The following is a 23,337-nucleotide window of genomic DNA, read 5'->3' as shown; positions in this document are numbered from 1 at the left end:
AGCCGCTTCACACTCGGCTGCAAACCGTCCCAGTGCATGCTGAAGGTCCTGGTGTGAAGGGGCCAACACGACAACATCATCCGCGAAGAGCAGAGACGAAATCGTGTGGTCCCCAAACCTGACGCCCTCCGGCCCCTGGCTGCGCCTAGAAATTCTGTCCATAAAAATTATGAACAGAACCGGCGACAAAGGGCAGCCCTGCCGGAGTCCAACATGCACCGGGAAGAAGTCTGACTTACTACCGGCAATGCGAACCAAGCAATGCGAACCTGCTTCGGTCATACAGGGACCGGACAGCCCTTAGCAAAGGACCCCGGACCCCATATTCCCGGAGCACCCTCCACAGGCCGCCTCGGGGGACACAGTCGAATGCCTTCTCCAAATCCACAAAACACATGTGGACTGGTTGGGCAAACTCCCATGAACCCTCCAGCACCCTGTAGAGAGTATAGAGCTGGTCCAGTGTTCCACGGGCAGGACGAAATATATATATATATATATATATATATATATATATTTATTTTTTGTTATACACTACTGGGCTAATGTTTGGGGTCAGTACAATTTTAAATGCCCACCAAGATTGTATTTATTTGAATATATTATTTAGAAAACTCTATAAAAAAAACTGTCAATATTATTCAAATGTAGTTTTTAACCATATTGCAAATGTATCCTATTTGAAAATATTTTAAAATTGATTTTTTTTTTTATTTATTTTTATTTTTTTTTTTTTTGTAGCCATTACTCAAGTCTTCAGTTTCATATGATCTTCAGAAATCATTCTAATATACTGATTTGGTGTATTCTCATAATATGAAAATAAACATATTATTATCAATGTTGAAAATAGCTTAATATTTTTGAGAACTATGAATGAACTAACAATGAACAACAGTATTTTTAACTAACATTAACAAAGATTAACAAATTATTATCACTTTTAATTAATGTAATGCATCCTACCTAAATAGTAGTGTTAATTTCTTTCAAGAAAACACTTACTGACCGCAATCTTTTGAACAGTTGTGAAAAGTATTATTATTGGAAGTTCATTTTAAATAAAGCAAGGCATAAACGCTTTCTCCATGTATTAAACACCTCGATGTTGACACCAAACAGAATCACATTCTTTGTTTATTTGAGTGGTCTGACTGGGTCAGACACGACAATGTTGACTCAACCAATGATGCGGCTTTGGAGCGGCACTTCCTGGCTGATGAGAGGACTGTTGCTGCCTTAATCATTTCTGTAGTTCTTTGTGGTACCAGTAGTGGTGTTGATATTACACACAGTTCTTGTTATAGCATTTAACAAGACATATTTGTATCCACATTTCATTAGATGTGCCATGTCAAATTAAAGCATTTAATTAAAATATTTTTTTTTGTTTTTGTTTTTTTGTTGTTGTTTTTTTACAGGGAGGTGTAAGTGGTCTGACCAGCTTGCTGGAGTTTAATGACAATGGCTCCAACCCCAACATCCACTTTGAGATCCTGGGCACCAACTACGGAGAGGACCGTGGCCGTGGAGTCAGCCGGGTAAGAGACATCACACTCAGACCCACAATATCGCTTCCAGAAACACAATTGTCTTAATTCAAAGAGCTTTGGGATTTTAATTGATAATCACAGAAGCCTAATGAATTCCATCAGCCTCCCTCAGAGAGGCGCAGTGCATCAGCACACTTTGTTTATCAGTTTTACTGTTGTTTGCTCGTCTGTTCATCACGGCTTTGGTGGAGTGAGGAGGTAGTTAAGCAGCAGTAACATAAGAGTCGTCCCCCAGTGATCCGCTAGATAATTAATCTGTTCTTTCCATTCGTTTGTCGTTAATTACTTTAGTCATATTTATGTGTATTTGCTCATTCAAATATTGGTCCTAATCTGTCTCTGTCTTCCCCACGGAATGTGGATCAATTGCTCATGACAGAACGGCAGCTTTGGAGCTGAATAATGTGCAGATCAGGCCACTCTCCTGGATGGGGAAACCCCAATCTCCTCCCGTCTGGAGAAATAAGTTAGACTTGTTTATTTAGCAGGAATAAATGAAATATTTGATTTGTGTCAGTTGCTGATTAGTAAGTCATTTATGCATTCCTTGTGGCTACACAAAAACACTCTATGGCAAATAAGCACTTTTTAGTATTTAGTAGGAGTGTAACAGTCCATGTATTCATCCTGAACCGTACGGTACAGATGTCACAGTTCGGTCAAATCCTAGATGGGGGCATTGCATGGCTGTGCAATGCTGTTTTCTACCAGTAAAGTACAGAAGAAGAGACGATCCCTCTGTTTTCATGGCTGCGTTCCAGTCCACTTTTAGACACGCACTTGCGAATTCGGGGGAATCCCTGCCGCCATTTTGAAGTGCGTTCCACTTTGTGAATCGATTTAGACCAAGGGAGCGAGTCTACTTCATATGTACACTTCAGGCATCTATATATCCCACAATGCAGTACGATTGTGACGTAACCAAAGATTGTCTAGTCACCACCACAACAAACACTCTTTATTTATTTATTTTAAAATAACCCAAACACACCTATATACATGTGGATGCTGCATTAAACAAATTCGTAAAGGTGAAAAAAGTATATAATAAATCAACTCATAGCTGATTCAAAGTGATCAAGGACGTTCCAGTTCAGCTCATTGCAGTTTCCGCCAGGAGTGGGCACTCGTGCAACGTAAGCAATGACGTACATCCGAGTGAACGAGACGGAGGGAAGTTAGCGAGTAAAGGCCATGGCAATTTTGGACTGGAACGCAGCATACTGTATCTCTCAACCAGTTTCAACTGTGGAAAGTTATCAATAAAACAGTTTTAGAATAATATCTCACATAGCATTGCATTTACCTCAGGCATTTAGTGTCGACAGCAGGTTAGTTTGCTAAAACTAAATGATCTCTAGAGAGAAGCATTTTGTATATGCGGTATATTAGCCTATTCATTATATTTACTTAACCTGTTAGTAATGATTATTACTTGATTCTTGATTATGTTTAAATAGATTTGTCATGAAAACAAGTTATAACAGCCACTGTTTAAATGATTTTGTTTAAAAAAATGAATTGAAGTAGAAAAATAAGTTTACAATAAGATTTAGAAGTCAATGCAAAACCTGCCTTATGTGCAATTTGTAGTACATCTTTTTTTTTTTTTTTTTTTTTTTTGGTAATGTGTAATTAAAGGCTCCCCATACAGTTTACAGTATAGGATAGTTTTTATTATTATTATTATTCTTAAGAAATTGTAATTGAATTTATTTAAACACATATACACATTTGTAAAAAAAATAAAATAAATAATAATAATAAATAAATAAGTTTAAAAGTTAATCACCCGCTGTACCAACCCGTACCGAACCATGACTTCAGTTCTGAACCCATACCGAACCGTCATGTTTGTTTACCGTCACACCCCTAGTATTTAGGGTGTGAACATCTGAGATTTTCAACTTCATTTTCTACAGTTTTATCAGTTGTTATGCAGTACTGGAAAAACTAATTAAATTGAACACCACTTTTTGTTGCACAATAGTTTTAGAGTGAAGTTATAAAATAATTTGCAAGTGCATCAGAACATTAACCAGTATGAATATGACCACTGGAATTGAGACACATCAAGACACTGCTGCAGTGGTGGAGTCAATGCAGTCAATGCAATCCATTACTATCCCAACCACTGTACTAAATAGATAAATCTATGCTAACCAGTGTTGTGCAAGTTACTTCCAAACTGTAATACATTAGGTATTACTTGTTACTGTTATTTAAAAGTAATTCATTACCTTACAATATTACTGTCTCAGAATTGTAATGCGTTACATTACTCATGTATTACTTTTGAGTTACTTTCACCAAAATAACTAAGTAGAACTTAACTTTGGGGCTGTAACGATATGTAATATGAAACCGAAATCGCGATTCGCCACACGACTCAGATCCACGAACCTACAGAATCGCGACACACCTCTTCCAACTCCCAGCGTTATTCTCCTTACTGTCCATATCCAATGCTGCCTTATCTTTAAATTAGGCTATTAGTATTATTTGAAGTTAACATTATAAAATACGTAGACCTACACCACAAAACTAGTTCAGGATAAATTATTTAAAATTGGGTCCAGCATTATAGACATGATGACATTTGCAGTCAAAACTTGAAATAAAAATTCTCAGAAAATACATGTATTGAAACGTATATAGGCTACTTCCTTAAAGGACTCCAGACATTAGACAAATATCAGTCTATGTTTTATTTTTAATATTAGGGAAAAGACACACATTCATGCGTGACAAAAAAATAGGAGGCAAACATATATTTTTTGTAATTCTGTTAATTACACTTCGGATGAGGAAGGGTTGGCTCTCCAGTCTCCATAAATATTCATTTTATTTTAGTTTTCGTGTTCGCATTTATGAGGAAAAAACAATGTTACAGACGCGACCGCTCTGAACTGGCACTAAAAGACTGCTTTAAAACTTTCACATAGTCTGTTGCCTTTAAGAAGTAAAAGCAGACAATACACGGTAATACAACTGTAATACAAGCCTCACTGAACATGTAACGAGTAAAATATTACTGAAAATTGATTAGTAATGCCTTACACTACTGCGTTACAGCAAAAACGAATATGTTACTGTAATGTATTACTTTTGTAATGCGTTACTCCCAACACTGATGCTAACTTGAAGCTATATTTAGTACAGTGGTCGGGATAGTAATGGATTGCATTGACTCCACCATCATTAGTGTCTTGATGTGAGTGATCATGTATATTTTAATCACAATTTATGGTTAGGCTAAAGTTAATCCTCTGGGGTAAATAAACGTGCCGACACATTTTGCTGGATTTTTTCACATAGCGGCAAAATATCAGTATGAATATATAGCTACAGAGATACCGCACTATTGACATACCGCACTATTGACATCAACTCGACAAAACTCATCAGATCCTGATCGCGATGTGGGAGTTAAGACCGCAGTTTGAGCCAGCGACTCGAATTGATATGGCCCTGCGTTCAGCAGCTGTCACTGCGGGTCTCAGGTTAATTTTTGGACCTTGGGTTTAAACTACAATATGTAAATGTTGTTGGCTTGTGTATTCATCTCTGTCCTGCTGATGCTTTGAAAATCCCAAGTCCACAGTGTTTAATGTGCACTAAAGAATTTTATAGATCATCAGATAGCAAAACTTGTTGATCGTGTGTCTGAAATGACTTGGATCTGATGGAGTGAGATTTTAATCAGGAGGTCAGTGATTGTCCTTGAGGACTCCAGTGTGCCAAAGTCAACAGTCAACCATCAGACAACAGACTAGAGTCCTTAAATAATGCCACTTCCTCTTAACCACTGGAACCTCACTGCATCCTTACTGCCATCATGCACAAATTAAATTGTCAGATTTCATTAAAGATAATAGTCTCTGACGCAAACAAGATTGGTGCTGCACTTCCAAAAGATGAAATGAGTCTTCTAAGTACAAAGTAATTAAATTAAGCTATTTTTTTTTTTTATCAGAGTGGATAATTGTTTTAGAAGCAATGCTTTTTATACTAGGTTCTGCACACTACTGCTGGCAAAGCACATGAAGCAACAATATAAAATGTCTCGGTTACGGATGTAACTCTCTTTCCCGCGTTACGTTGGATGACGTTGAATGGGGTTTGCTTAGAACCTTCTCATCTCATCGAAAGGAAAAATACACAAATGACCCAGAGGGAAGCATATGGAGAACACTGGGATGTCGAGCTGCAGCTGGAATATTTCAACCCCAGGGGTGACTTGCCAAGGGAAAGACACATGCTCAGCAAGGCTTAAAGTGCAATACACATGTGGGGGTCGCCCAGAGAGGGGAACAATGCACACGGATGCACCTAGTCAACGCACAGGCAATGGACACTGGCGTCGACGTCAGCAGTACTGGAGGAACTCAGTGCTTGAGGAGAAAGCTCACCTGAGGAAAATATCATATCCAGTCCTTGGAGTGACATCTGAAGACACCTGAGCGGGTCTGGTACTAGCTGGTTGAAGCGAGTACATGAGGACACAGGCTCCACTCGGAGATTGAAGAATCTGGCAAATGTGTTGGGTGTCGCCCTGCTTGCAGCTCTGCAGGTGTCTGTTAGTGAGGCACCACGCACTAGAGCCCAAGAGAACGCCACACTCTGGGTGGAGTGGCGAATTACACCAGGGGCCACAGTAGATCTTGCTGCTTGTAAGCCAAAGCTATCCAGTGAAACAGCCTTTGCTTGGAGAGAGACTTTCCCTTCAGCTTCTCACCATAACAAACAAGAGCTGGTCTGAGGTCCTGAAACACTGTGTTTTGCTTACATGGGTGTGGAGAGCACGTACTGGACAGAGCAGTGCCAAGGCTGGGTCTGCCTCCTCCAGGGGCAGCACTTGCCGGTTCACCACCTAGTCCAGAAAGGGAGTGGTGGGAACCTTGGGCGCATATCCAAGCCGGGGTCTCAGGAACACATGGATTAGCTTGCTCGAACTGATGGTAGCCACCGCTGCAGGTGGTAGGATACTCAAACATCCTTTCTCGGAGGAATTGGTCAGGGAGGTGCTTGAGGTTTCACAAGAATTATGAGTTCGTAGAACCAGGTCCGGGTGGGCCAGTGTGGCGTGACCAGAATGACTTGCTCCTCGCCCTCCCTGACCTTGCGCAGGATCTGCGCATGAAGGCTCAAGGGGGGAAACACATGCTTGCGGCCCCGTGGCCAGCTGTGCGCCAGTGCCGAGCGTGCTCTTGGTCATGGATAATACAGGCCGCAATGGGATCGAGTCATGAGAGGCAAGCAGATCTATCTGTGCGTCCCTGAACTGGTCCCAAATCAGCTGAACCGACTGGGGTTGGGGAGTGGGGAGTCGCCATTCTCCAGGGTGGGGCTGAAATCTTGAGAGCTTGTTGGCTGCTCAGTTCAGGGCTCCGGAAATATAAATGGTTCAAAGCAACCTCAGATGCTTCTGACTCCATATGAGGAGGTGGCGGGTGAGTTGCGACATACGGAGGTGGCGGGTGAGTTGCGACATACGGCTTGCCATGCCCACCTCGGGACTCGGTCGCGAAGCCAGAGCTGAAGTGGTCTCATTGAAGCAATCATTGCGGCAATGAAGGGCTGCAAATGCCATATGCCCCAGGAGCCTCTGAAATAGTTTCAGTGGAACTGCACTCTTGCCCTTGAATTGTCTCAGGCAAATCAGCAGTGACTCGTAAGCTGATGGTGACCAAGTCGATTTCCATACCGAGAAAAGAGATCCTCTGCACAGGGTTTGCTCTTCTCCCAGTTGACCCAAAGGCCCAGACGAGCTAGGTGCCGGTGCACTAGGTCCCTGTGTTTGCAAACCTGGTCTCGAGAGTGAGCCAGGATAGGATCAGCCAGTCATCGAGATAGTTCAGGCTGGAAACTCTGTGTTCCCGTAGGGGAACAAGGGCTGCCTCGATGACCTTCGTAAAAACACAAGGAGACAAGGCAAGCCCGAACGGGAGAACCGTGTACGGTATGCCTATCCCTCAAAACCAAACCGCATGAACGGTCTGTGTGGAAGTAAAAGTAGGCGTCCTTCAGGTTGATTGCTGCAAACCAATCCGAGGGCGGGACGAGAGTTGCAAGGCTTGTGAGCGGCACGTACTGCAATCCGCGCCCTCTGGGGCCTCAGAGATGGGATGCAGCTCTTTGGAGAAGAGATTCTCCTCCGGCTGGGGGAAGAAGTGGCCCTGCAACCACTTCCTGAAAGAACTGCAACCCACGTCTGAACTGCCCGTAACAGGGGCACCTTCCTGCGATACTCACGGTACTGCTGGGGCCGGGCGGGAGGAAGTGGAAGTCAGCCGAGAACTGTTGGGCAGAGTCCTAGACCGCGCCACAAAGGGACACAGATGTGTTGCCACAGAACACACCACTGGGGGAACACCAGTGTACCCTTGGCTGCAGTCTCTGCGAGGACAGAGAAGGCGGAAGAGGCCGCTGAGCCGTTGTGAAAAGTCAAAGGAGACTCTCACGATCTCATGACCTCTTTATGCAAGTCCGGGTAGAAAGGATTTGGGTTCGCGTTCCCTCAAAAATAAATTATCAGCCTTAAGTGCTCGGGACATGGCGAATGGTTCCACACAAGCCCGATCCTCGCGGCAGCCCGGGAAAGCATAGCTGTCAACTTTGGATCAGACTCGTTATGCTAGCACACCCGAGGATGGCAGCACAGATGAGCCATCATCTCCAGAGGACTCCAGCTCACCTTGTGATGCTGCAATATACATGATTTCATCAACCGGGGGACCAAATGAGTTCCAGCGATCTCATTCGGTCCCCTGGTTCATCAAATCATGTATATCGCTGCATCACAAGGTGATGAACTCATTCGGAACCGCATGGGCTGCAATGTGAAAAACGGGGTGTGGACTGAGGATATTTCGTCGGTTTAGTTCCAGACCTGCTGTCTTAGATCACCCTGGTCACCAGCCAAAATATTATCTTGCGTGGAGAAAAATAGATCGGGGTGTGGATGAAGGGACTCTCGCTCTATTGAGCTCATCGAGTCTCGACCGTTACATTGCCATGGTCATGTTCCCGCTGGGAGAATGTGACGCATCCACAAACGCTGTCTGAACGTGATCGAAGCCAAACACATCAAAACAGCACTCATGCCCATCAGCTGTATCTATCAGAATACCGCACTCGGAAATACACGGGCAGATCGTCTTTATAAAGACGTGCCAGAGAAAAACTTGCAGCAGTGCTGAAGCACCCAGGGAGAAACACACACACACTGTTCAGTTCAGCAGGCAGGAATGTGAAACTCGCTGGAACTCGCCATCACTCCAACACCGACTGGAAGCTGCTCGTCTAGAAGATTCTCGAAGATAGTCAGAGAATAGCCTGCAGGAGTGAAGAGAACTTTTTGGCTACGAAGCGAAAACATCCTCGAGCACCTCCCTGACCAATTCTATCTATCTATCTATCTATCTATCTATCTATCTATCTATCTATCTATCTATCTATCTATCTATCTATCTATCTATCTATCCATCTATCCATCTATCCATCTATCCATCTATCCATCTATCCATCTATCCATCTATCCATCTATCCATCTATCCATCATCTCTCTGTCTCTCTGTCTGTCCAGCTATCTATCTATCTGTTTTTTCAATTTGGCTTAAGTACATTTATCTTTTTTTAGCGATGTTTAAATATTCAGCCCATTCTCACTCCCATGGCGTCACCTAACTGACGCCTTGGGAAGCATTTGGACATGCTTCAATATCTGACGCTTTAGGCGCCCTTTAGCGTCAGTTAGATGACGCCCTAGGATCGCGTATACCCTACCCCCACCCCACACCTAAACCTAACCGCGTCCTCTAACTGACGCTTTCCTTTAGCGTCAGTTAGATGACGCCGTAGGATCGCGTCATGTAAGTGACGCTAAAGGGCGCCTAAAACGTCAAATATTGAAGCATGGTCAAAGGTGACGCCTTGGGGTGAGAATGCGTTGAAATATTTTACTGATCTGTGCCATTTTAGTCCCTATTTTTTATAAAGACTCTCATGCATTACTTTTGCAGTAAACAATCTGTATTTACACTGGCTTGATAATATTCAAACACATATAGATACATAAAAGGACAGTTCTTCACAAGTAGTACTGAACATATGTTTAAGCCACTTGTGTTTTAAACATCTCTTCAATTAATTGCTGTGTTTACAGACATGCCAGTATGTATTTCCACACTTGTTGACATTGACCAGATACAAAATCTGTTTAATGTGACCACCTGCTAACACATTAGCAGTAGTTATCTTAGCTACCTCCTGTGAGGGGGATGTTCTTCGCAGCTAACACACTTGAGCATCTTTCTAAAATAACTTTGTAGTTTTTAAATCCACATTTTTAGTGTCACAACAAGGGACTGGACAACCTTTGCTCTCTTTTTATATGGTCAATTGTCCTGAACATTATCAGTCCCTTTTGTAGTAGCATTTAATAGCTTTTGTTTCTAACGTAGACTTGTTGCCTGGGTAATCGGTGTGAAGTTGACTCCAGGGTAAAGAGTGATATCAATATCTCAACAACTGGTGTTATATCCTTGACACAGTATTCTATTTAGAGATTCACAGGGTTGATAGTGAAAATGATTTTGATTTGATACAAATTAAATTATTTGCATAACACTTTGGGTGACAAGTTAAATTGAAAAGGGAAAATTTTAATGTTTCTGTGTTTTAAATTATTCAAAATCATAAGATGTTTTATTGTTTCAAGCTATAAATTAGATTTTGAATCCTATATATTTTTTTTAATATGGTTTAAAAATGTTTTGGACCCTACTCTAATATGTAGATGTACTGTGTACATATCTCCATTATGATGGTTAAAAGCAATCTGTCACAATTAGTTTTACCACCATGCAAGAATTAGTTTTCCACATCATTAAATACATTGGCTACATTCAGCTTACCTCTCTATATATCAAAACATCTAAAAGCTTCACTGCGGCGTAATTGCTCGATTAGCCATTTTGGCTAATCATCCATGCTGGGATACAAAATATTCTTTTGTTTTTGCCTTCATTTAAAATGTATTAGCGCACAGGTTGGGCAGTCAGTAGGGAATATGTGATGGAGTTTGCGCTAATGTGTAGGTCCACTGAGCCGGAAGAGGTGGGGAAAATTTGCAGAGAAAAAGGTTAGATAGACGTCAAGAGAACAAGTTAGGTAGACGTCACTGGGATTAGAGAATAAGGAAAGTCTATTATTAGCCATCTTAACATCCCATCAGCAGCTCATTAACTATGTATGACCATCAGTAAGCGCCAATGTAGTTAAAGCTTACATATGTGATTTTTAACATATGTTACATCATTAGCATAGAAACATGCATTACGGAAAGGGGTCGGTAAGATTTTTTTTTTCTCCTGTGCTCACCAAGGCTGCATTACTTTTAGCAAAAACAGTATTGTGTGTAAAACAATTTAAAATAACTGTTTTCTAGTATTAGATATTATTATTTTTCAAATAAAAAGCCAAGATGATTTTTCAGCAGCCATTATTCATTCAGAAATCAATCTAAAATGCTGATTTGGTGCTCAAGTAACATTTTCTTATTATTACCGGTGTTGCAACCAGTTATGCTGCTTAATAACTAGCAGTATAACATTCATAGAACAGTATACAGTTCAAAGAACAGCATTTATTTGAGAAAAAAAAAAAAAAAAAACGTACTGGCCCTAAAATTTTAAACGGTAGTGTTTGCATTAGTATGCAAATATTTTACCTATTGAAATGTACACTACATCATTTGCAGTTCTCTATCACCACTCTATCTGTGGTTGAAGTTACGATCAGATTAATCTGATGGATTGAGGTTACCTTCACATGTGTGCGCCATTAGTTCAGATGTTATTTAGAAGACAAACCTGCTCAGAAGGACCCCCCGCACTGCACATTTTGAATGTCTGCCTTATCCGCAGAGTACTCCAGAGGTCTGTTTGATAAGAGAAACATACAATATGTGCAGACAATGCTGGAGGTCCTTCGGGAGAGGTTAGAATCTGATCTAAACCATGTGAGCTTTTTCATTTAATATGATTCTTTTCCTTCATTCCCTGACAGAAAATGGTCCTTAGCTGAAAACAGCAACACATAATTGCATATACATTGTGGATTGGCACATTTCACAGTCACAGAAACGAGCTTGCATAGCTAAAAGCGCATGTGTTCACATACTTAGAGTTTGTTTCAGGTCTTAAATATTTTGTAGTTCACTGTTGAGAACGATCTGTCATATGACTAGATAAAGTCAGCCCTAAGGGTATGGCCAGAGTTGTACAACATGACTTTTTGTGTGTTCATATTCGAAAATGGTACCCTTTCGACTGGGTGATGTGCATTAATGTGTTCGGCGACTCGCGAGGCAAGGTTGTAGAAGCGCCCGTGTTAAATATGTGAAAACTGTACAGTGGGGAAAGAAATCCCCTCGGGTCTGACCCATTTCCCCCAATTTTCCATTCCATTATAGGTAGATTCAGATGTTCTTTGAGAGGAGCTGTCTCAGCCTGTATGATTGGAGATGGAGAGAGTGTGAATGAGCAAGGCTATCATTGATTTGTGCTGCTTTAAAGACATTTTACTTTTTTTGGCACATTTTGTCTAGACATCTCCCTGTAGATTGCCAATGTGTTAAATGCCTTGAGTTTCTCTTTTCAACCGCAGCCCCTCTTCAATTTTCCAAGAGTAAAAAAGATATTTTCTTCCACATGTGTGACACGGATTATATTATCATATTGTTAAAGGATGAAGTGATTGAATAGATATGGGGAAAGAGCTAGGCATAGCAACGCTTTTGTTCGATGCAGTCCCATATTTATCTCCACACTAGTCCTCAATTCCACTTTGTAGGCTTTTACTGAGATCTATTACTTTTTGTGCAAAGACAAAAATGCACTTATTCTATTACGCTAAAGTTTCTCGTGTCCTAGAATTTGGCTAGAAGAGTTTTTGAACTTTCAGATCAAAATCCTATTGTATTAATGAATGTGGGTTGTGAATGAATGTGGGTTATGATGCGGATACAATGTCAGGTTAAACCTATTTTGAGGTCTTTTACTTGAGCTGCCAGCAGAATCTTTTTTTTTTTTTTCTTCTTGAAGCACTCATGGAAGGGGTCATAGTTCACTTATATCAGAAAAAAATAAAATAAAATTGCATGTGATTTAATGGGAATTTTCTTGTATCCAAAGGTGTTTGTCACAGTTACAGTTGTTGTGAGAATTATTGTAGATGAAAAAAAGTTTTTTTTTTTTTTTTTAATGGAAAAAGTTTTAAATTTAAATTGGATTGCAGGACTTTTGTGTGAGTGTGAAATTTCAACGACTACAAAGCTGCTATAGAAATGTTTGTGGGCTGGTTTGACGACCATCATCTACAGATCAATGTCAAAAAAAAAAAAAACAAAAAAAAAAACTGAAGAGGTCATCATAGACCCGAGACTAATGTTGGATAGGAGCTCTGTTGTGGTTCATGTTGAAGTTATTAAACAGGTTTCTGTTTCTGTTCTCAGTGAGCTTAAGTCACACACGTCATGGGTGTGGACAAGGGTCCATCAGCGCCTATATTTTCTATGGAGTGAGCAGTAATATGTTATTTTTTATATAAAGCAACAGAGTGTGTTTTAAGATATGGAAGTATTGTTTGGTTTGGTATTTAACAGTAAAACTGAGAGCTCAAATAATTAACTTGGTGAGAGTGTCAGGAAAAATTATGGGGACACATGCAGACAATTAGCTCTTTACAGGATATTTTTGAGCAAACAAGATTTTATTAGACTTCACATGTGTTGTATCCTGAGTATGCACTGATGAACGCTGGTCGGAGATTCAGGGTTCTATTATGCTAGCATAACCAATACAAATACTGTATGTATTTGTACCACTGTCTGTTAAATTACAGTAATTGAGCAATTGCAGCAGGAAGTTAAATAACTGCAATAGCTGGTAAAACAGGCAGGAACTGAGGGTGGTGTTATGAGATGTACTGTTTTTATGATGCAGGGTTTTTAGGATTTGAAATGTTTATTAATGTTGTATGTTACATATGTTGTGTTGATGCGGCAGCAGTATTTTAATCTAAAACAAATTTCTAAAGGTAGACAAAAAATGCTACCTTGACCTTGATTTTTAGCTAATGTGTTCGCAATTCTAGGCTTTGTTTTTTTTTTTTTTTTTTTTTTTTTTTTTTTTTAAATACCGCTAAAATACATTACAAAGTTTATGTACGTTTCCACCAAAATGCCATACAGAAAAAATAAAAGACAATAACACAGTTTTTGTTTGTGATATTTTACATCATTTTCAAATACAAATGTACAAAATGTAACTTGGATGTTTATACGTAAATTCAAATAAGCGATTTTTCTCCAGACTGCGATTGTGCTTTGTAGCGCTTCTTAACAGGTTTCCCTGTAATGTGATATCTTTCTCTTTGCATATTCTTGTGCAATGTTTAAAATAGAAATCTAAAATCATTCCTTTTTCTTCATTATTTATTTATGGCTTTTGTATTTGTGTTTGTATTGTGGCTGCATGTTGAATAGTCGTAGAGATAAACATCTCTTGCTCAGTATAGAGAAGTGTAGTCCTCAAAGCCGAGCTGCACGTCACCGCCTAGACTTCACTGGAACAAATATCTGTTGTGGCACTGGGAAACATCTTAGACCTGTAGTGAACGAAACATCCATTTTGGGTGATTTTGAAAAGTACAGAGAACCCCTGTGATCGTTATTTATTTATGATGCTGTTTTGCTGAGAACTTTGCCATGAAAAAGAGAAATTCATAGAAAGTATAAGGATAAACAGCATTTTTTTTTTCTACAGAAAGATGATAGACACACATGTGTACATAAATGACCAATGCCACACAAGTAGGAGTGCAATATGACTCTTTATCAGCATGGCTGTGATTATACCAACTTTTATAATTACTTTGATAGTTTTCAACTTTGATAATAACAACATGTTGATTTCATGTTAAAAGATGTTGCATCATAATGCAGTACCAAATGCATTCGCAGTGAGGGTGTATTGAAGGCTGTGGTTGCAGGTTTTAGGTTAGACCCCCAGTGTGTGCTCCTGCAGTCTTCCAATAGAATTACAGCATGTAAACCCGAGGATTACCGCAGACAGTGCCGTTTAGACTCGTCATGCCTCTGTGGATCAGCGCATTCCCATGTTCCTGCTCCAGCCGGATTAACACAACCAGTCCATAGTGTCCTCACCTCTCCATACCTCAGAGCCTGGACTTGCCAGTTGTTTCTCTCACTCTCTCTCCTTGTTCCCTTCTTTCTTCTGTGCCTCAGGCTTTGATCACTGCAGGTTCCTCTGCTGCCTGCTGGTAATTACCAGGTGCTGATGAAGCCGTCAGAAAAAAAGCTAGTGTGTGCCACAGGTGCTGTCTACTTTCTAAAGGTCAAGCAAAGGTGTGAAAGCGACAAGTGTTTTCATCAAAAAGCTAAGAATACTGTTGATCCAATGCCGGCTCTGAAACTGACGTGAAAGGTGCCATATGTCAGAAAGATTCATAAAAGCGAAACATGGCTGTTCGCTTGCCCATTCTTCAATGAAATGCCCAAGGCTGTTGTCTGTGCTAAAAAAAAAAAAAAAAAAAAAAAAGAGGCAGGAATCATGTGGCCTTCGAGTGACTCTTCTGTGATGAGGTTATATATATATATATATATATATATATATATATATATATATATATATATATATATATAATTTATTTTATTTATTTATTTATTTTCAGAATTTAAAATTCATTGATATTTTTTTGGAAGGAGTTTTGAAAAATTACGTCATAAAGTATATGTACATGAAAAATGCATTTACAAAATTAGTACATATACAAATTCAGGTCCAAAATATTTGTACGCATTTGTCGTAGACACGAAATAGCATAACTAAGAGGCTATAAAGCCAGCGCTGTCATTTAATGAAACTGAAACATTACGTCTGAAATGAATCAGAGTACATTTGCACATATTGCCTAAACTACATGTTGTAAATATAATACCTAAAAGGTAAAAGAAGCTATACAATAAGAAATTAAGCAAACGATTCAGTCAAACATAAGTCAGCTCTCTTGTAGGCTACAACGTTAAATTCAAATAGTCTAATTATATAAAGTTATGAAACTTCACTTTGCCCTCAGCCAAAGCGATTTGCCAGGGAACAAAGTGCAGTATAGATTAATTAGACCAAAGATTGGCCATTAGATATACACAAAATGAATTATTTCTCATGTTTAACCACTAGACTAGAGACATCAGTGCCAGTGGCAAACGTCAGATGGACCAGGCGGGGTTAATGAGCGCTGAGCGTCCGGTGATCGCCTGGATCTCACAATTCCGAAAACGTCAGATAATTTTTTTTTTTTTAAATAGGCACTATCTTTATAAATTAACCGCAGATTTGAGCTTTAAACAACTACATTCTGAAAACATTTTATGACGATAACAGTAGTAATTTTAAATTACACTGGTTTTCTTCTTTTCCATTGACGCTTGCTGGTTGGTGCGTGATGAATTCTGGGATACCTAGCTGTCTCAAGTCCGTACAAGTCACCTCTCTTTCTCACTCTCTCTTTATCTTCAATAAAAAGGGAGGATCAAGACCACATCCGGGTATTTGAACTGTACTTAGATGTGAACTTTGAATTGGAAATTCACATTAACACAATTACAGACAAGACCTCATATTGAGAAACGGCCAATGTCAAGACGATCCGTGGGTTCTGAGCATCAGAATGGGAAAGAAAGATTATATAAGTGACTTTGAATGTGACATGGCTGTTGGTGCCAGACGGTTTTAAGCAGATTAGCCACTAATGTTAGCTAACATCAGGAAACTGAGGCTATAATTTGCAGTGGTAAAAACTTTACTTGGTCTCGATTATATCTGTGACATTTAGGTGGTAGGGTCAGAATTTGGTGCAGACAACATGAAAGCATGATTCTTCCTACCTTGTATCAACGGTTCATGATGGTGCTGGTGTTGTGGGGGATATTATCTTGGCACAGTTTGTGCCCCTTAAATGCTACAGCCTACCTGAGTATTGTTGCTGACCATGTTTGGTCCTTTAGGACCACAGTGTACCATCTTCTGATGGCTGCTTCCAGTGCCATGTCACAAAGCTCAATTCACCTCAAACTGGTTTCTTGAACATGACAATGAAATCACTAAACTCAAATGGCCTCCACAATCACCAGATCTCAATCTAATAAAGCACCTTTTGGATGTGATATGACATTCACATCATGGATGTACAGCTGACAAATCTGCAGCAACTACACAATGCTATCATGTCCATATGGACCAAAATCTTTGAATGTTTCCAGCATCTTGTTGAATCTATGCCACAATGAATTATGACAGTTCTGATGGCAAAATGAGGTCAAACCGGCTGCTAGCAAAGTCTACCCAATTTATTAGGAACACTTTGCTAATAGCCAGTTTGGCCTCATTTTGCCTTTAGAACTGCCCTAAATCTGTGTGGCATATTCAGGAAGATGCTGGCAACATTCATCAGAGATCTTGTATGTTTTAAAGGGTACATATCATGCTTTTAAATCATTCATTTTTACATATAAATCATACCGTTGTGGTATAAAACATAACTGCAATGCTTGGGTCTGAATTCCTCATTATTATAGCTCCACAAGCCCCTTTTCTACCCCTTTTCTGATGTGCGTCTTTGAGCGACCCGTTGCTATTTCTCTTGTTAAAACAAGGACACTGACAAGATAAATGACTACGGTCTAATCTTACCACAAAAAATCTTTATTGATATTATGATACATTTAGAAAAGCATCAGAAAACACAGCAGCTCAATGACCATTGATGAAACTCGAGAACAAGAATACTGCAGACGTGTAACGTTACTTCAAAACAAAAACAAAGAAAGACAAAGGTACTGCTAAACCATGACCACCATGTGTTTTAAGAAAGTAAAGTAATTTATTTTTATTAACGATATTTACAGCTTATCGAAATCTGTTCGTCGTCTCCAAAGATAGAAGGAATTTACCTCTCATTCAGATGAAGCCAATCAGCAAACCCTTCTTTATAATGGCGGAGGTTGTTGAAGTGGGAATCCTTGAAGTGATTCAGGTCACTACATCCAAAAACCGAACATTTTGACTTGCCCTCTCGTAACTTCTGCATCATTGAGCTCGGACTACAAAATCGGAGCGAGAAATAATAATGGCGGATTGCTCGAAGTGTTGGACCGGTAGTCAATGTCCTTATTTGTCAGTTCCGCTGCAAATACTGTGATGTGATGCGTCATAGAAAACAGAAAATTCTGAACAGGTTGAAAAATATGACCAAAACAGAATATAAAGATATAAACGAAGCACCTGAAGAGAATAATTTCATGTTTTCTGTACTTATAAACACTCCAAATATACAACAAAATGCATTTAAGGGCTAAAAAATTGGATTTTGCATGATATGTCCCCTTTAAAAGAAATACATTTTTGAAAACCATATGGAACCTTGAATATAAAGAGTACATTACTAGCTTGCCACATTTAAACTAGATTTTTAAAAGATATTTTCAAACCAGTGTTCTGTTGAATTTCTGAAGAATATCCTGGCCACCTTTTTCAATACGATGATATAAAGTTAATTAAGTCTTGGCTTGTAAAGCTTAAAAAAGGATGGAAACTCCCTATAAAAGTAGCTCCGTAAGTCATACAGGTTTGGAACATCGTGGGGATGTGTAAATAATGACTTTCTCAATACTCATCATACTTGTCATCTGTTATTCATGAGAAGAGAGAAGAAAAAAAAAGATAAAAAAATTCACAATCATACAGTATGTTCCACTATAAATGACCCCTTCACGTCCATTCCTGTAATTAAAGTGTATCTTGGCATCAAGATCAGTGTTCTTTCCAGGTGCTCCATCCAGGGAGAGATGGAGCAGGACGCCACAGTTAGACAGGAAAAGTGCACGACAGCGGTCCCCTGAGAAAAAGCACTTAGCAAACCACCGCCTGAAATATTTAACATGGCCACATCATTATCTGCTGGCAGGAAGTAGGGACTACATAATACAGGCTTTATGATGTTGGCTAATCCCATCTACAGAACATTTCCTCATGACTGAATCAGTGTGTCCCTGAAGCCCACCACCTCCGGCCTCATGCGGCAGATAAAGAGAGGGTGCAAGGATCCGGGGTCAGGATCCCACAGGTCTTTCGGACTTACCCGTTCTGCTGCCTCATAATACTGTTTTGGGGCTAGACTTTAGGGCTGCATCAACTTCAAAACTGCTTAAAATATAAAGGAGAACTGCTTTAAGTATAAAGGCGAGAGGCATTCGCAGTCGTTCCTGTCTCCTCCTCCTCCTCCTCCTCTGCTTGTTGGTCTCTCACTCGCTCACTCCTTTGCTCTCCCTGGGAGGCATGTTGTTGGAGAAGGTTGAGTCAGTCCACACTCTGTCAATGTCTTAATAGGATGAGGAGGAAGTTTTTCACAGTTGCCCTAGATATTGCTGAAGGGTATGATAGTGTGTAGCTCTAATTTTAATGCGCTAGTAAGGAAGGAAGTACACTCAATTAAGTGTCATTTCAGATCTTTACTGATTTATGCGAGCACCTTTTTTTTAGTACACGTGCAAATGTGCGTGAACAGGCAGAATTAGAGCAGGACGATATCTAAATTTCTTCATTTTGCTCTGTTCATTTTGCATCATTCTCTGTATAATCTTTAAAAGTATTCTTAAAAAAAAATCATCAACATTGCATCAAACATTGCCATTCATTACTTGCTTCAGGCAAAAACATCTAAATAAACCAAAATGTTAAATAATAAACTCATTTGATTTAACCCTTGTCCAATTAAAAAAAGTTATATAGAGGACAAAAATGTCCTTGTCAAAAAACTGTCATAAAAATGTGAAGCTTGGGAGCACAGACTTAAGTATGGTATCATTTTAAAGACCCATGGCAGATTATTGCTGAAGTAAAAAATAAATAAAACACATCAATAAATCCATTTTTTTTTTCATAAACTTATACCTAAAATTAAAATTATTTAATTTTATATAAAATATATATTTTATAAAATAAGTTGAACTCTGTGTTCCAAATTTGAGGTTGATATCTCAAAAAATGAGCATTCTGTAAGAGTTTGTTTGGGCACAGTAACAGATTTTCCCCATTGGGTGCCAGCAAAACTCCACTGATACACACAGTGATTGGATTTTAGATTTGCAATTGAGCTTTTCTCCCTCAAATATTACAAGCACACAAACACACACATTGTTTTTATTACACGGATACAAACCACACTCAGACATCCATACCAACACACAATTAGCGTTGCACAATTTATCCAATTGGCTCTATAATATGCCGAAGAAGAAAACAGGAATAAAACGATATTTGTTTTATAGGCCAAATCTGGACAAATGGCACCATCTGATTAAAAAAAAAAAAAAAAAGAAAATGGTAAAAATTTAAATTTTGAAGCCTTGCCAACAGAATGAAAGCCTCTTAACAAAGATTTCATCATTTTATAGTTAAATTGCCCTGGGATTAAAAATTGCCCTTTTAATGGCTTTCAATGGGGCCATTTTTGTCCAAAAGGCATTGAGAGGGAAAATAGTGCTAGCAGTGAAATAGTCAAATAAAAAAAAAAATACACATCTGTGCCAAATGTTATGCAGTTAGCATTAACACCGGCAAAGTGATAAAAAAAACCTGAAAAGGACAAAAATGTAAAGGATGCACAAGGGTTAATAACAAAACAAATTTAATTTAATATTATGTAGTATAAATAAATGTAATCTTAAAAATAATACAACTTTGAATATAACTCATAATACCATAAACTGTGAAGTATGGATTATGATAATAGTATAGATTAACACAATACGTTATACCCATCTGTTTATTTTATTAATTTTATGTGTTTACATTAGGGTACAGTTTGCAGAATCGTGTGTCTTGCAAACATTATATAACAAGATTTAGATCTGCCATTACAAACAGTAAGGCAGTGAATACAAAGCTGTCTTTGTTTTATATAAATAAGAATAATAAACTTTCCCCCCAGGTAATTACATTTCAAAAAAAAAATATGAATAGTGGTAATGCTTGATGTAAGCTCAAACATGGTCTTACTGGAAACTTCAAAAACTAATCAGTGAACACAGTGAATACTTTTAAGTGATGAATCTTTGACTTTGGTGTGCTTGTTCTCACAAATGTTCAATCTCAATTTATAATTGTTTTTAATCTTTTTTTATATATATAAACTAATTGACTTTGTTCAGAAAGCTTTATTAAAATAGCACACACGTTCACCTCTCTGAAGCCCTGTGCTGTCTATGAAGATTAAATATTAAATAGATTGGCTTTAGTCCATCATTACAGTCAAATTCATTATTGTTTATCGAATCATTAGTTCAAATGAATATTTCAGTTTAACTCATAATTGTGTTCACAAAACTCTTTTCATCATAAACATATTTCCATTAACTTTTTTCACTTTGTAATTATTTTACGAATGTGTTTGCATGCATCAATAATTGTCACATGGGAGTTTACTTACAGCACTTTTACTCTTCATGGATTAATTATAATTTTTCAGGTAAAGCAGAATAACCTCTGACAACTACTTCAATTAACAAAAGAAAGTCTGTTCAATCCATTTAAGTTCCATTTATTCCATTCACACAGTGCAGTAACAGACACGTAGAGTACAGACTGAACTTTGATGTACTGTACGGCCTGGAGCTCCTCACTCCTTTCAGCAGTCTACAGCGTGCTGTGTCACAACCTTGCAGTCTCCCAGTCTTAATTCTGCTTTAGTTTAGCATACACAAAGAGAAAATGTTACTTTATTTATTTCTCATTTATTTCATTCCTTTAAAACAAATACAACGACAGCATTTAACATGAATGAAAAGGAGCAGAAAGAAGTAAAAACGTATAATGTCTGCCTCATGTCAACACAAAATCATTTACAGTTCCAGTTCTTTTGAGCTGTCTTGTGCAGCCATCTCTTTTCCTAAGGTATTAAAACACAAAATTACATCAATAAAGTTGATCTGCTACTCCACAGTATTATATTTGATTTTTAAGGTCTTACTGTAACCTTTACAATATTCTACTGTAAAAATCTTTTACAGTATTGTTACTGTGACATCTACAGTAAATAACTGTAGATTTCACAGGCATTTTTTACAGTGTTAATAAAGGGTTAGTTGGATCTCTGTATACTTCCACTAATAATTCTAATCGCTCTTTTCTGTAAGAGTAAATTGGTTTAATGTATATTTTGCAGGCATTTCCTCACTTCAATGCAATAGGTCAGATATGGAACAATCAATGAGGTATACAGGAAAAACAATGCATTCTTATTTAAATCTAAGTTAAATTCTATCATAAAACCTAGAAGCGTAATCGCATGTGCCCTTTCAATTTCGAATCCATTAATAAACAATGACGTTTCAACATATTTCTTTTTACGTACTACAAAATATCATAAATTTAGTTTTGCTGATATTTAGGGACAATCTATTGGCATTGAACCACTTCACAATCTTCTGAAATTCATTCATACAATTTGTAAGACATCTTTTATATTTTTTCCTGAATAGGAAAAAGTGGTGTCATCTGCAAACAGAATGCACCCAAGTAACTGAGACACAGACACACATGTAATTTACATATAGAGGAAAAAATATATGTCCTAGGACCGATCCTTGTGGTACCTCACAAGTTATGTTACAATTTTTCGAATTTACAAACTGACTTCTGTTTTTTAAATAGCTCGCAACCCATTAGTGTGCCACACATGTGATACCATATTTATATAATTAATGTAACAATATCTTGTGGTCCAGTGTATCAAAGACGTTTTGATCCACAAAGATACTTACTAAATAGTGCCTTTTATCTATAGCATTGGTAATTTCTTCAGTTAGTTCCATAACTGCTGTAGCAGTTGAGTGATTAAGACTAATTCCTTATTGACTATTACTTATTCTTAAATTCAGAATTGTATTCAGTCTAATTGCAAATAACTTCTCCAGAATTTTAGAAAACTGGAAGTAATGATATTGGTCTAATTAGACATTTTTAAACAATGGAATTACTTTGGCTATTTTTATGCAGTCTGGAAATATCCCTAAAGTAAATGACAAATTACAGATATATGTAAAAGATTCAATAATTACATCTATAATAATTTGCTTTATTAATACCATATTCATATCATTATAATCATTTGATTTTTCTTCTTTTTGAATTGGCACTTCTGAACAATTGTCAATATGTCACTTGATTGTACACTTTCGAGAAAAAAAACACTGTTAACGTTATCTGGTACTGTGTCACCAATGGTGTTTCCATCTCGAATTTGTTGTGATAAAATAGGGCCAATATTTACAAAGTAATTATTTAATTATTTTACAATTTTAGTTTTATTGCAAATGTCAACATTATTCTTTGTAAACTGATTTAGACATTTTCTTTTTACCTTGCCTTTTTGCATGACAGAATTTATAAAGCTCCATGTGTCTTTTGTACTATTTTTATTATTTTATTATTTATTGAACATGTGTACATGTCTTGTACTTCATGTCCATGGGGGCGGTTGTGGTACACCTCATTGTGGTTTCTTTTGAACAAAACAGAATGGACTGGAAACCCTGAAGGGAGTTTGTCTTAGCAGAAACGTTTTCTCTCATTGGATAGCTTCATTATCAGATATTATTATTGAATACTATTTATAGGAACCAACAGACCTGCTAAAG

At 38.2% G+C, this 23,337-nt stretch overlaps 1 protein-coding gene across 5 annotated transcripts in view; it reads left to right on the top strand.

Moving 5' to 3' along the window:
- The window catches only part of grid2 (glutamate receptor, ionotropic, delta 2), a 427,585-nt gene that overhangs the window by 291,370 nt on the left and 112,878 nt on the right, over positions 1-23,337 (top strand). For all 5 annotated transcript variants that reach the window (XR_005623733.2, XR_005623736.2, XM_039679482.2 and 2 more), the window contains exon 8: positions 1,422-1,541. Coding sequence is in view for 3 of the 5 variants with exons in the window: in XM_039679482.2 (XP_039535416.1) it covers positions 1,422-1,541 (120 nt within the window). In the remaining 2 variants the exon portion in view is untranslated. The remainder of the gene's footprint in view (positions 1-1,421; positions 1,542-23,337) is intronic.

The sequence above is a fragment of the Pimephales promelas genome, chromosome 14 (assembly GCF_988280905.1).
Source record: "Pimephales promelas chromosome 14, fPimPro1.hap1.1, whole genome shotgun sequence".
Classification (NCBI taxonomy): Eukaryota; Metazoa; Chordata; class Actinopteri; order Cypriniformes; family Leuciscidae; genus Pimephales; species Pimephales promelas.
Note: the sequence above shows the minus strand (reverse complement) of the source record. Positions and strands in the feature narration are given on the sequence as shown.